Source organism: Phyllostomus hastatus, unplaced genomic scaffold, assembly GCF_019186645.2.
Source record: "Phyllostomus hastatus isolate PE091 unplaced genomic scaffold, TTU_PhHast_1.1 phas_contig_86, whole genome shotgun sequence".
Classification (NCBI taxonomy): domain Eukaryota; kingdom Metazoa; phylum Chordata; class Mammalia; order Chiroptera; family Phyllostomidae; genus Phyllostomus; species Phyllostomus hastatus.
The window spans coordinates 67242042-67258270 of NW_025333977.1; the positions used below are offsets into that span (position 1 = coordinate 67242042).

General features: G+C 34.1%; 1 protein-coding gene across 1 annotated transcript in view; it reads left to right on the top strand.

The window, feature by feature from the left end:
• LOC123826934 (ephrin type-A receptor 6) overlaps positions 1-16229 on the top strand; it is a 912013-nt gene that overhangs the window by 729332 nt on the left and 166452 nt on the right. Inside the window, exon 12 of the mRNA XM_045851150.1 lies at positions 8289-8414. Coding sequence (XP_045707106.1) covers positions 8289-8414 — 126 coding nt within the window. The remainder of the gene's footprint in view (positions 1-8288; positions 8415-16229) is intronic.

Consider the following 16229-nt stretch of genomic DNA (forward strand, 5'->3'; position numbering starts at 1 on the left):
GAACTTTAATAATTATATACAGTTTTGAGAATAGGATATTTATATTATTAGAGTATACATGGTTAAAAGTACTAACATTGATGAAATTCAATCTGTTATTTGCCCAGATAAAGTCAAAATGCCTCTGAACTATTCAGATGAAGGTAGTTTTAATTAAACTCAGTAAATTTTATGTTGAGCTTCTACCGTGAGCCAGCTCTGGGATTGGCTGTGTAGAGGGGAGTAAGACCTGTGTCGCTCATCTTGTTCTTAAGGGCTCACAGCCTGGTGGGGGAGAAAACACATCAGCCGAAGTGCCCAACCAGCAGCCGATGGGCTGAAGTCAGCTCAGAGGTGTTTTATTTATTTCTTCAGTGTTCTGTTATTTTTTTTTATTTTTATTGAATCTATTGGGGTGACACTAGTTAACAAAATGATACAGGTTTCAGGTGCACAATTCCACAACACATGGTCCGTACACTATTTGAATTCAGTGTCCTTGGCCAGAATGTTTATCCTTCAGTTTGACTTAATGCCTTTGTCACCAACCTGATATACTTATTTATGGCACTTGACGGGCCTCTAAAGGTTTTTCAGTTTGGTATCACAAAATTGCAAACGAACAAGCACTGTACCTATAATAGTGTTCTACCTTTATTATAGCAGCTAAGGTTATACAGGAGCACAGAGGAGGGAAAAGGAAATTCTCCCGTGTTATGTCAGGCATGTTTAGGCAGAGGCCAGAGAGCAGAAGGGCCTTCCAGGAACAAGAAATGTCATGGAGGCTTGAAGACATGAAATGATAGGCCAAGTTCAAAAAATTAAGATGGGAAAGGAGAAATATTTATTCCTCACTTATTAAACACTACTGTCAGCCACTAATAGGCACTTCCTGTAAAATCTACAGTAACATGTGATATGTGTATTATTATTTTCATTTTTTCAAATGAAAAAACTTATTATAGGAGTAGGTAGATAAATTATCTAAGATTAATCAATTAGTGAACGGTAGAGTCAGAATTCAAAGTTCTGCCTGGCCTCAAGCCTTGCCATTTTCACTATAACACCTGATAGATGGCCCTGGTCAGTGTGCCTCAGTGGTTAGAGCATTGTCCCATACACCAAAAAGTTGTGGATTCAATTCCCAGTCAAAGCACATGCCTATGTTGCAGATTTGGTCCCTGGTTCAGGCACATACAGGTGCTCTATCAAAATCAATGAATATATTCTTGGTGAGGAGGATTTAAAAAAAACACCTCATAGATGTTATCAGATTGCCAATTTATTTAGAGCTTTTTTTTTCGTAATTAACATTCCAAGTCCCACTGAATCTAAAGATAGGTAAGACCACTGGATATAACCCACGTTTGGGGGAAATAGAGGTTTAATTCAATGTAGCAAATAAAATAAAAATTATGTTAAAAAACCTTCTAGAGCTTAAAGGAAATCTAGGGCAGTTCTAGTACAAGTTTATCATTTTACAAGTGAGGAAACTGAGGCATTTACAATATTTGCTTTTAAAATGTCAAAGGACCTCTATTTTAAATATAAATTAAAATATATTTCTCAATAAATGTTTTCTTAGTTTCAAAATATTATAATTATCTTTGATAATGCTATACTTTTAAAAAATAGTTTATAGCAACCATAATTTTATTATGCCTCTACAAGTTTAAAAATAACTGAGGGGAAACATGAAAACAAATTTTAGCACTGAAGAAATAACTCATAAAAATTTAACCATGAATCTGCCCTTTTCACTTTCCCTGTGACCTACTGAGCAGCAATAGGCTGAGAAATCTGTAAAACTCGTATCACAGTGACTGAAGGGTTAAAATAAGAAAGGAAAAAAACAGTGGTGGCTTCACAATCTTTACCTGCATTTGGTGCCAAAGACTATGCATGGACACTGGCTGTGAAGACAGCTAAAGAGGAAAATACTAATTTAATTGTAGGCATATTTCAATTTATAAGAATTCAAGAAATGAACAAAATTCTATAATTGCATCTTTGGCTCAGCTATAATCATTTCCTGAAAATAATAGTGCCAAATCAAAAATTATTTGATGTCCTATATTTTGTGCTAGAAATGTGTGTCATGGTACCAGGTTTAAAAAATAAGTGTCTCAATCAATATTTAATGAATAAAGAAATAAGTCCATAGATGAATAAAAGGATAAATAAGTGAGTTATTCACACTTATGTGAACTATGTGTGAACTATTCACACATAGAATAGTGAACTATGTGTGAACTATTCACACATAGAATAGTTCACTCTCGCACTCTAAGCCTCATTGAAAATTAGCTCTCTTCTAGTCACTAGAAAGTGGCTGTTGGTCCAAGAAGCATTTGAGCAGGCAGAGCACTTCCTTAGGGTCTAACAAGATATTTGCCTGAGGAGCAATTTGTCACTTTTCATTCACTTACTTACTCCCTCATTGAAACCCTAATCTGTGTATCTTCTGATCAAGTTAGAAGAGACCATTTTAGGTTTCCAGCTGGCCTACTTTATACACCACATGAGACAGGAATATTTTCTCTACCAAACTGGACAGAGCGGCTTAATTCTTCCTAGACTACATCTTATTATGTAAAGAGACCCCAAATGAAGATCTCCATGAAGTGAAAGTTGCATTCTTTCAATGCCTTCCATGAAAATGCTGTTTTTATTGTTGCTGGTCTACCTTGCTGCTGATGTAACTGATAAAGTCTGAGGCTTCTTCCGCCATCATAGAAAACTAGACAGCATCCATTCAAGCAAATATGATGGGCTTATGGTTTTCTCCTTTTGGTAGAGGAGAGAGTGGTGTAAAGTCACAAATTATTGTAACAAAAATAAAAGAGAGGCATATAGGAAAGAAAACATGAGATACACAAGGAGTGGAGGGACATACACATGGTCTGACAAAGAAAGGACAAGTGACTTTAATAGAAAGGTAAATAGATAAATTGGTAGATAGATAAATTGTGGGGGGCGGGGGGGGGAGAAAGAGAGAGGCAGAGAATCTTTGAAGATTCCAAAGTGAACATTCCTCAAAGAAAACAGTCCTTGGCACAGCATCTTGTTTAACAGACTATATTTTCATTGAGTTATAAAGCTGTTCATACTGTATAGCTCAGAGGTACCATCATTGGTCGACACCACACAATTACGGAGCAGCAACTATGTACCACACAGGACTGAATACTAGATACTTAAAAGAATGAAGAAAGGATGTCTGCTCTGAATGTGTACATGGTCAGTTCTCAGCTCTTCAAATTTTTCAACATGCCCTTATCGGTAAACGTTTTGAGCCAAAGCTCTTCACTATATGAATACTAATTTATTCATTTCATATATATCTTCTGTTTTGCTGTATTATGGTTCCATATTATAAAATATAAAATAAAAGAAATTAAAATATTTTGAAGTAATATTAATTGTATTATATTAATAATGCAAAATTTACTAATTCAGGGTCTGATTGTAAGTTTAGTTTATTTCAACACTTGACTTCAGATAATACTCACACTGCACACAGGCACAATGCACATACATTGCTGCTCATTCAGGCCCTGGCTAGTTATCATACAGCACACATCCACACTTTTAATACTGTTCTCAATGACTCTTGTGACCTCTTTTTAGGTCAGATTAGATTATCCTTGCATATCATATTGTAGTTGACAAAGAACTCATTTTAGGCATTGAAGACATGGAATTTCCATATTCTGTGTGTTTGCTCCAGCCCTTAGGACAAATTCCCTAATGTATAGTCAGGGTTGAGGACCACCATGTAAGGAGTAACATGGTCTTCTAGGATCATTGCTTTGGGCCAAATGAACTCAAGGCTCTGCCTTAATTGTTCAAGCCCTTGAAATAAATTATTTACTTCATGAATACTTTGGCATTTTTCATTGTTTTATTGTTTAAATGTGTTGTCAAATTTTTTTGATCGTGTATTTCTAACAATAAAAATGCTTCAGCACCCTTTACAAGGAGTATTATGAGTATATTTTATTTATTATTATTTATTTTTTAAATTGAATTTATCGGGGGTGACAATGGTTCACAAAGCCATACAGGTTTCAAAGTGGACAACTCAATAAAAATGTCATCTGCACTCGTACGTGCATCGCCCCAAAGTATCTTTCTATATTTAACATACATACATGTGTGCACGTACTTTGTTTCCCATTCTAAATTGTTTGTTTTCATATGTCTGTGTATTCTTTGTTCTTAAATAGATCAAAATGAGTATCTGCAAAAATACAACCTAATGCAAACAATTAGAAAGAGTCCTATCTTAAAGGTTCATATTATAAGGATATTGCCTATGTTAAACTTTTTGGCATCAAAATTAAATTATTGATACATCATCTTCAAAGAAGGGGGTTTTTTTCTATTAGGGATTTGTGTTTTTACATAAGTAGGGTCATTTTGCATTAGAAGATCTAATCAATCTTTATCTCAATTTCTCACCTAAATGGGTTATGTTTTTAATTATCATTAGTTAATAATATTGTCATATACTTATAATCATTTACTTTCATTTAATTCTCACAAACAGTCCCATGAGGTAGGGTCAGTTGCTATTTTCATTTTACTGATGAGGAAATTGACATGAGCTCATAGTTTGTCTTCTTTACACAAATTCTAAATGATACCTAACTTCCAGTGTAAAGTTATTTCAAGGAGATTGCTGCAATACCAAATTTGAAATGGAATTTTGATTCATAGTTTGTGTTAAATACATTTCATTATAATTCTTTGAAAACTGTTTACTCTACAGGCCAGATTATTTTCTGATAATCTGATTAACCAGTGTCCATCATTCACTGATCCAGACAGATTTGAGAATACAAGCCACATCAACTTCTACTTTTTCACATTGTGGTCTCATGATATGACCAATGGACTAGCAATTACTTTTTCTAAGATTCTTTACTCCCATACAATTTTTCTCAGGAGGTGTTACTAGCATTTTTAGAGAAAATTCTCCTTTGTGCAGGTAAGATACCACTTATTGCAATGCCTTTAGCATCCATCATGGCCTTTACCCACTGAACAGTGGTAATGCCTTTCCCCACCGCAATTTGCAGTGCTCCCTAAGGACCATTAAGAGCCACTGAGCTAATGAAAGACAGATAAATCACTGGCCCATGCCACCAATGTCTTACATCAAATTACCTTACACCAGTAGTTAATAGTGTCTATTGTCCATCTGCTATATGTAACTGCTTGAAATTTTATCAGAGTAGGATTGCCAGAGTAACAAATAAAATTTTGGGAAGCCCAGTTATCTTGTAACTCTGTATCAGAAATAATGCAAAGCTAATGTCACATTCTGGTCTCTCTTTAACCCACTAAGTCAAGATCACTAGCAAACTGGAAACTCAAGTATCTGAGATTTAGAAAAATGTGTTAAGTGACACATCTTATATTTTAAGCTTGTAATGGCTAGAAGAACACTCTCATGATATAAAAATTTAATTTATGTTAACAAATAATTAGTCCACTGAATGTAACTAAAACCAAAATACTCATGAAAATTTATATTTCTCCTGCTACAGATATTAGACATTATCTATATTCTTCAGACAATTCATTTATTCTCCAGCTATAGTATAATTGATTAATTAATTCCATAATTACTTAAGAAAAAAGCCAAAGAGAGTCAGCAACTTAAGCAATAGGGCAACCCAGATTCAAAATAGTTCATATCAAATATAAAAAAATTGTGAATTTAATTTCTTATAGAATAAAAAATAAGGGAATTATAACAAAGAATAATCTCAGTTTTCCTGATTGAATTGTGAAAACTTAGAACTGTGGTGTTTCATATAATCTCTATCAACATGACTGACCTTAAGGAGAAAAATGATGAGACATTATTATCACATAATATGATGTCTCAACTAAATATATATGCATGTATAGCAGTTTCTCTGTTTGTATGTTGATTTGTTTCAGATATTTTTTTAATGACAGTTCCTTAAGGAAGGTATGCCATGGCAAATAAAAGATCTTTTAACCCAGGGTAAAGAAACATAGCAAAGCCATTATAAATGATGCAGCAATTTTATGAAAATGAAAGCTGCTATTAAATCTGACAGGCTGTCACAACCACAAAGAAAATAATTGGTGTAATTATGGCAATAAAATTATGTTTGTATTTAGTTTCTTTCAAGGAGTTAAAATAAAAATCTTTTCTAAGTTAACAGTTTGGAATAATGTTGGCAAAAATAGCAAAAACTCAAATAAACATCTCTAAATATAAAGCATATTAACATTATTTGGAGTCACTGCTCTACATGCTTTTGTTTTTCCTCAAATTTCCTTTAAGATAATTACATTTATATCCTTTTTGGCTTCCTGTGCATAATTATGTTATTTTTTTCTGTGTGATTTAGTATTTTTAACTAGGCTCCCTATTACTTGGCTTCAATAAATCCATAATCAGCTAAAATTGGATTATTTTTGCTTTTCACAGCATATAATAAAATTTGAATTTCCTGTAATTATTTTCCCTGTTGAAAAATCACCATTTCTTTTGTAACTTTAAATAAGAATGCTGTACAAATATATGATATAATTATCTCCACCTGGTATTCAGTGCAGTGCCTTCATTATGGGCATTTTCTCAGACAGTGATGAAGCATTGCATATGAACACAGATCAGCTTTGAGCTGAGTGATAAATGCCCCATGCAGTAACAATGAAGAAATTAGTTTCACTATTCATCAAAAGTTACCCCAGAGCAATTTCTGGCCTAGGACTTGGCACTTTTGCTACACCTCTTAATGTTTAAGGAACATCAGCCCTGCTGGATAATTTCACTAAACCCCATGAAATCAACAACAAAACCAGTTTGTTTACAGGACAGTGTTTTCTTTCAATGGTGTCTTTAATCCAACGTACAATGCATAGAACTCGCCTATTAAAACATTCTTTGTAACTTTGCTCTTTCATAAAAACACCTCTGAAGATCTAAGAAATGCAAGCCTCTCTTTAGTAACAAGTATCTTCATAGAAACCAGATATATAGAGTATGGTATACCAGATCCCTTTAATCCTAGACAAAGTTCAAAGAAGACACACATTTCAACTTATTCTAGGTGTAAAATTTGTGTCAAGAAACAGTGAAGTCTCTTCCAAACTAAAGGACTTGCTAAATCTGAGCATGGGAGGAGAGATCTTAGGTGTTTACCCATGAAAACTGCTGCCCCGAGGGGGTTTCAGAGGGCCCAGAGAAGACGCTTGTCTCACAACAATCAGTGTAACTTGCTTTTAGTGCATTATTTTGATTTAAACTTATATCTACCATATCAATTACCAGTGCTGCCCATGTCCTGATACTGCATATATATTAAATTTTCTTCTGAATTATTTGTGTGACTTTAAGGTCATTGAAAAACCAAAATAATAATGCTACTACAATCCCAAAGTGCAGGGTTTCTAATTTATATTCAGAAAAGAGCAATCTCCCAAACAGGAAGTGGCTCATTATTTATTTTTAATCTCTAGTGGGAAAAAGTGTATCCTGGAAGTCTGTCAGCTACGTGATATCACATTCCCTCTACAGGTCTCACTTTACTGATCTGCAAAGTGAGATTTTTTTGACTGGATGATCTCTAAAGTCATTTTTTGTTTGTTGTTTTTTGCTCTGACATTCCTTCATTTTATGATTCATTATATAATTTTATAGATAAATTTCCAAGTAATTTGTTTGTTGTTTTGCTTTGCAACTGCTTCTTAAAAATGGAAAAGCATGTGGTTCTACCATTGCAAACTCTTGTGTCTTGTCCCAAATAGAAAAGTATCAAATTAAGAACAGGGTATGTTGTTTTTCTTCCCACTTTTTCAAAAACATGCTGTTACATAAAGTACAAAAGTTTTTTTCTCATTTTAAGCACTAATACTAATATACCTAAAATAAAGCACTGTTTTTTCTAGTGCAGCATTGATTTCAGATACTTTTGGGGCAATTTTCTGCATATCTACAACTCATGTGGACATGAATTCTGCAAACAGACAGCATCAGTAACTTAAGCATGTGCATCGCCTTTGTCAAATGTACATTTAGAAATTTTATCTTAGCATTCTCATGCTTCTGAACTCTCTTTAATTGTAACTAAAGTACTTTTCACAAAAACTAGATTGATTTTAACAATTTATGAATGAAAATGCATTCTGTTCCTTTTAATTTCATAACTTCCTTGTAAGGTTTGATGTCTTTGTTGATTGTAGGTTCTATTCCAATGAAATGATAACCAACTTTTTCAGAAAGGAGACTTTGATTAATGCCAATTTTTATCTCTTAAAAGGATCCTTTCCGGCCATTGGGGTGGAGACATTTTGCCCCAGCTTCCTGAGGGCAGGGTTTTTAAATAGCATCCAGGCTCCGAATCCAGTGCCAGGGGAAGGATCACTGCCCCCCAGGATTCCTGCTGGTAGGTATTTCAGGTGAAATTTTCTGCCACAATATGTAGCAGTAGAATTGTGCTCACAGTTGATAGATCTACAATACAAAAATAAGTATTTCTAAAATATATTGTTGAAAGAAATGCAAGTGGCTTTTTTAAAAGGCAGGAATGACATTTATGATACCCAGTACTTTGAAATGGTATAAGGGAAGTGGAGGAAGGATCTGTAACCTAAACACCCAGCTAGCACAGTGCTGCCTCTTCTTTAAGGAAATTTTTTTTATTTTAATTGTTGTTCAAGTACAGTTTTCTGCCTTTTACTCCCATCCCAGACCACCGCCACACTCCTCCCCAACTCCCTCCCATTTCCACCCCCAAGTTTCTCTCCATGTGTCCTTTATAACTTGTTCCTGAAAACCCTTCCCTTTTTCCCCTGAAATTTCCTCCCATCTCCCCTCTGGTCACTGTCAGCCCATTCTCTATTTCAGTGTCTTTGGTTATATTTTGCTTGTTTCTTTGTTTTGTTGATTAGGTTCCTGTTAAAGGTGAGATCATATGGTATTAGCCCATCAGTAAATGAATGGATCAAAAAACTCTGGTACATTTACACAATGGAATTCTATGCAGCAGAGAGAAAGAAGGAGCTCCTACCCTTTGTGACAGCTGGATGGAACTGGAAAGCATTATGCTAAGTGAAATAAGCCAGGCCATGAAAGACAAATAGGGAGAGTTTAAACATAGATAGAAACTAGAGCTTCAGGTCCCAAACTTGTAACTCAAGAATAAAACAAGGATGAACTTAAGTTACTATTGCCACTTAGAATTGGCCAGAAAAGATCATTTAAAACTGAGTGTTATTAACAGAAAAAGTAATTCCATATCTGGTGAGTTTATAAAGATTTAACTAAAATTTCATTTCATAAAATAAAAATGATTTAAGGAAAAGCCAGAAAGTAGCAAATTTGAAAGAAATTTTTGAGAAAGAAAATTAATGTGATGTTCTCCCTAAAAATAACAACCTGACCAAAGCTGTATTCTATCAATGAGAGAAACAAAATATAGGATGTGGAACATTTTAAGATGCAATTTTAAAGTTTAGTAAATCAGTTCATGGATTATCAATGGTATTATTGTAATCACAAATTGTTTTTTCTGTCATTTTGTAAAATAACCAGCTGCCTTCCTCCCTTGTATGTGAAAGATTCAAACTCACTTTATATTTTATATGTCTTAGCAAAATAGCATTAAGATATTGACTCTTGGAGCTTTTAATCATAATTCTTGTCTTTTTATTATAATCAATAATTATACTGCAAATTATGATGATGCTACCAATGTATTCAGGATGGCTGGCCCAGCCAGCAATATACTGGAAACATGTGAAAAGTTTGGGAAATTCAATAAAAACAAAATCCCAACATGCACATTTCTAGCAAAATTATACCAACAAAGGCCAAGATTCCAATGACATATGGACATTACATTGACATTTTTCTTTTGTCTTTTAATTATACTTGTCTACTTAAGACATACAAAAAGTTAACAAGCTATAAATATACTTTGATGTCATTTGGTTTTGTCATTGGATAGTTACTGACATGGTCTGACTCTGACCAACATCGCCTCACCACCACAATAAGGACCAAAATCATGTGAATTGAAAATTAGCAATTTTAATTCTAATGAGCATTTGACAACTTCTTCTCTGCCTAGAAATAAAAAGGATATCAGTTACACAGGAATTTTGTTGTTGTTGTTGATGATGATGATGATGTTGCAAATATAAAATGTAGCTTTCATATATATTATTAATACCTTAATGATTGGAATTAGGAGATGGATAGATTATTTGATTTTAATGACTTAATTCTTAACTTTCAATGACAGATCTTATAGAATTAGGTATGTTTGGGAGAAATGACATAAGAAAGTTCAATTATTACTTGACTTATTCAACATCACTGATTAAATTTTTTTTAAAAAAAACTTGTTTAGTCCCTGAGAATGACAGAAGCAATATTATATTTCTGCAACACATACACAGAAACCACTTTTCAGAGAGGGAGCTAAAAGAACACTCTAGTATTCTATTCTCCTAGGCTTTATGCCAAATTTGCCTCCAGCTTTCATAGTAGAGAAAACTCAGTTTGGTTTTCATGACTTAACTATAAATCAGGAGTAACAAAATGGCTTCATAAAATGTTTATGGATCTAAACTTGTTTCTGTTCCCCAAACTGAAATTAACTCACTTTTCCTAGCTAATATAACTCCTGTAAGTGATCCTTGTACGTTTTCTCCACTACTTTTTAGTAATGACTGCTGTGATTTCTGAGGTAATTTTTACTCTCTTCCATTTAATGATAGCTTATTTCCCAAGAATTTTCTTTATAATTTTTTGTAAAAAGGAATGAAGTCATAATCATGAGTTTTTATTGTTTCACATTTAAAGAAAAAACCCTAAAGTATTTCTTTGCCATACAGTAGCTGAACCGATGCCCCTGGAAGTTTCAGATAGCAGTTCGAGGGCAGGAAGCAGCTCCCCCATGACCTCTACCGTGGCACTGTGAACAGCTGGCCAAAGGTTGATGTCCACTGGGCAGTAATTAACTTGCTTTCTCCCAATTGACTATATGTCACAGTAGTTTGAGGATCCCTGAAGACATTTGCTGTGTCCTTCAAGAATCACAAAACTTATCCTAATGACAGTACTAATTTAGTTCTCAGTTACTTCTTTTAATCAAATTTAAATGAGATACATATCTTGTATATAATAATTTCTTCACATTCACATCACACTGCTATCAAGGAGTGACATTTTACAGCACTTCACTTATTTTTACACTAACTGCAATATCAGAATTATTGAATCATGAGACCCAGGAAGCAGAAAAGCCTGAAATCAGTATCTAGGTAACAGTTGTCAATGATTTATATTGTTTCCATTTGAACCTCTATATTCAAGGGTTTTGCATCCATGTATTCAACCAACCACAGAGGAAAAATATTCAAGGAAAAAAAACAAAACAGAAAGTTCCAAAAAAGCAAAACTTGAATTTGCCATGCCCTGAGCACTGTGCTGAATTCATGCAAATGATGCATAGGCATATCCCACTGTGGCCTATATGCTATCTCAGTTATATGCATATGTAACCCATTTTATATAAGGGACTTCTGCATCCTTGGATCTTGGTATCCTGGTTGTGGAGAAGGGGCTGGAATCAATCCAGTGCAGGTACCAAGAGACCACTGTATATAAACTTTCTCATTTTGCCCTGGCTGGCGCGTAGCTCAGTGGATTGAGCAAGGGCTGTGAACCAAAGTGTCACAGGTTCGATTCCCAGTCAGGGTACATGCCTGGGTTGCAGGCCATGACCCCCAGCAACTGCACATTAATGTTTCTCTCTCTCTCTCTACCTCCCTCTCTTCCCTCTCTAAAAATAAATAAATAAAATCTTAAAAAAAACCTTTCTCATTTCTAGAAATGTCTAGTAAAGGCTTATTATTCTTAGTTTCAGATAAAGAAAAACACTAGGAAATAATTGACTGAAAGTTGAATAGCAAGTATATTCCTATAATTTAATGCAATATCTTTCATATAGTAGTCACCCAATAAAGTAAGAAAATCACAGAAGAGAAGAGGGGAGAGCAAAAGGTAGAAAGTGGGGGGAGAAGAGTGGAGAGAAGAGAAGATGGGGAGAGAAAGGAAAAATTAGAATGACATAACTGAAATTATATTTTTTAATATACATGTCCCTTCCACTGTATTTTTCCCTATTGTAATCAAATTCTACCCCTTGAAAAGAATGAAAGTGCCTATTCTAAAAATGTTATCCGGTGTATACTCTAAAATGATACACTTGCTCTCTTTGCTATATCTAATTATTCCTTAATTTAATTCTGTGGTCAAACAGTACTTCGAAGTGGGACAGGAAATTTTAACATGCTATTGATGACTATTGATTATACACAGGAACTTAGACTGGTGACTCACCTTATGACAGACTCTGCCTCTACCAAAATCCTGTGTATTGTTAAGGGTTTCACATGCTTAACACATACAAATGAAAGCAGAGTAATAAAGTTCTTGAGAAATAAAATTATGCAATGATAATAATAGAGTAACATGTGAAAGTTTCACTGATTTGGTTTTCTTTGTCACTTCACAATAACCATCTGACATTACATGTTATCTTAAATTTACATAAGATCCAATATTACTATGTGTCTTAAAAACTAAACTTATTTATAAAATATAAATGAATACTCATTATCTGATGATAACTTGGAAAATAATATCCTAGGTTGAGTATGATTTATATCAACAAAATTCTAGCTTGCATTTTTCTGTCAGTTTTCTGTCACTTGTAGGACACTGGCAAATAACATTTTTCACAAATGAAGTCTCTCATGTATACAGACTGGATGCTAGGCCAAACTGAAATGTATGCTTTAAACTAACAAGCTTTATCAATTGTAAGTGAAGTCTATGAAAGAGGAATCAGTGAAAATGGGCAGCATGTAGGATTTAGAAATGGGGAAATTCTGAAAAAAGAAAATCAGTGTTAAAGATCTCTGTAAGACTTTCTTTGTGGTTAATCTTGGCTAGTTACTGAGGAGCAGTCCTTCTGAACCCCCATCTCAGCTGTTCTGCCTGTGCTTTACATACAGTGCTATGTATGTATCACCTCTTTTGACATGTTTACCTTTCAACACCCTTTCCATTGTATGGCACATATTGGGTTCAAAGTAAATGGCAAAGATGGAGTGAATAATTGTCTTCACCTTATTGTCTTGTCAATACCTCTACCTACTCTGAGTCAAATAGCAAGAGAAATATAAACACATTGAGATTCAAAAATGAGATTTGCAAATACTTAGTATATAATAATGAAGTTTAATGTTATTTCTTTACCCTTTGGAAAGAGATTTGGATGAACCTTAAACTCAAAGAGCCAGGCCTTTTCATATTCTCATCACTGTCCCCTGATTAGCAATGTTAAGAAATGAATTCACAATCCTGTTTTCTATAAACCAATAACAAATCCATCTAGACCATTTTTATAGCAAAGAGCTTACCATGCTGAGCCAAGAATAAAATGTCTTCAAGATCCATTTAATAATGATTATCAATATTTCCTTTATTATAGTTCATGTGAAATCCTACCTGATAAGGAGTCAGAAAAATTATCACATGCATTTTTATCAAGTCAAGTAACTTTTTTATTCAAAAGACATAGTTTAGATGTTAGAAATAAGCCAGGAAAGACAAATAATGTTGGAACTGCAGAGACTCTTGGATCTAGTGGATATGAATATATTACCAGGTTTCGATGCAGAAAAGCAATACCACAAATATGTGAGACTAGATGGAAGACTTTTGAGAAATGCATAATGAGTTAAGGAAAATAGGTGTGAAAGCAATATGCCAAGGGAAATAAAAAATAGAAAAGTATATACCTTTTAAATACAATCAAACTGTAATACACAAAAATCAAAGTAACTCATTTTAATTCTTCATATGTTCAAGCATTCTAAAAAGTCAGTAACTTTGTTTTAAGTTCACAATTTGACATTTCAAAATCACTTTTGACAAGACAGTTTCTGTTGACTATAGTTCTTCTGAGAACAGTTACTCTTTTTATCTTTTTGTAGTGTATATGATAATTTACCTATTTTATCTTTAACAAAATATTATCATAATAAGTATACATAAAAGACAAGAGACAGTGGTTTACTTTTCAATAAAATTTTTCAGAGAAAAATCTTCTTTCTTTGGAAGGTATATATTTTATACATTTCTGCAGTTGAGAATGTTGCCAATACCCTGAATGAGGTGTACACGTGTGAATCACCAAGTGTTCGCATGTACCTACTTAAACCAAAAGCTACTTATAAAAGGCCCTAGCTGGTGTAGCTCAGTGGACTGAGTGTGGGCCTGTGAACCAAAGAGATGCCGGTTCAATTCCCAGTCAGGGGACATGCCTAGGTTGCAGGCCAGGCCCCCAGTGGGAAGACGTGTGAAAGGCAATGACACATTGATGTTTCTCTCCCTCTCTTTCTTTTTCCCTTCCCTTGCCTCTAAAAAATAAATACATAAAATCTTTTTTTAAAAAGCTGACTATAAAAGGAATAGGAAAACTGGATTAAATATGCAAAGTACAGTCCTCAATAAATGATTCAAAATGCAAACTGTGGTAAAAAGAAAGACCTTCATCTGGATTTCTAACTCCCAGTTTCTTTATTCCTTTACTTTTGGGCAATTTCAAGCCCCAATAAGCTACTCAGTGCCCATTCGTGCAGTTCTCCCCTAGAGAACTCTCCTTTCCAAAAGTTTGTGCAGCTGCAGTCTTCAGAAGGGAGCTCTGGAGAACTGCAATGATTAAAAACTAGATTGGGGACTCTGGGGCCGGACTGGGCAGAAGACCAAAATTATTCCATTTCAGGACTCAGAAGAGGCATAGAGGAGAGAGGGTCACTGATAAAATGACAAAGAGAACACACTCGGCCACAGAAGCACAAGGAATATGATGTGAGTGAGTGTATTTAGTCATAGAACCATAAGCAGCCTCTTTAAAATATTTTTAACACTGTTTGTTATGGGTTAAACCATCATTTAAGAACACATCTGGGATGTACTGATAGCTTCTAAAACCAGCACAAGAAGAGCTAGCTGAATAATGTCAAGCTTCAGACAACTCGAAGATACCAGTTGGAATAAAAAAAGTCAGGATGAGAACATGTACAAAACTGAAGATATAATTTGAACCTTCAAATAACATTCAGTTTATTAAAAACAGTAATCTATTGCAGTTTTATGAGTTTAGGAATTCCTGTGGACAGATGGCCGTAATGTTGGGGTATGGGTCGCAAACTCAGATTCCTTATGGATTACGCTTTCTGTCTTGGCCAAAAATGACATAGACTCTCTACCCTCAAAAAAAATGTATCTGAAAAAACACATGAAAAATACCTTAAAACCCTTTGAGTAATTTCCAGTTTTTACTAGTTCTTTTTACTTCTCTGTTATCAGACTCTTTAAGCAGTTTTAGCCTTTGATCTTACCTATGCCTTCTTATTAGCATAAACACTTCTTTTGTCTTACAGCCTTGACTCCTTTCTAAATGTTTGCATACAATTTCAGAAGGTTTCTGGAACCCTGAATCCGCAAATGAAGAAACTCATGTTCCTAAAAAGTCAGTGTTCTATATATAAAGTTATATTTAACTGACATAGTGAGCACTGTCATCTTTATGTAAGACTGGCAGTGCATTAAAAAAAAAACACAGATCTGCAGGATGCATTTGATATCAAGGTCTTCAACATTTACAAAGAGAATTTCTTTTTTTTATACTGCCAGGAAGATATGAAAAATCCTAAAAGAGCCTTTGAGTAATCTCCCAATTTTTTCTAGTTCTTTTTACTTCTCTATTTTCAGATTCTTTAAATAGTCTTAGCCTTTGGCCTTACTATGCCTTCTGACTAGCACAAGTGCTTCTTTTATCTTCCTATCATTTAAATAAGTTTGAATCTTAAAAATCTGGATCTTACATATATGACTGCTTAAATTCTCAGTTGGGAACATGCCTATTTCCTAGAGATCTTGCTTTATTATTATAAATTGCGCTGTCTATTTTGGTCCTATTCAAAGACACTATCAACACTTGCAGAAGATTTACCCGAGTATTTTTTCTCCCAAAGAAATATTCTGAAAAACTTTACAGAGCTTTCTAAATTAACTGAATATCCATGTGAATCAGCGTTTAGTCTTTGTGCCGGTAGGGATTGTTATGTCAGTGTGTTTTCACTTAAACTGGAAACATTACAAGACACTGAACTGCTCA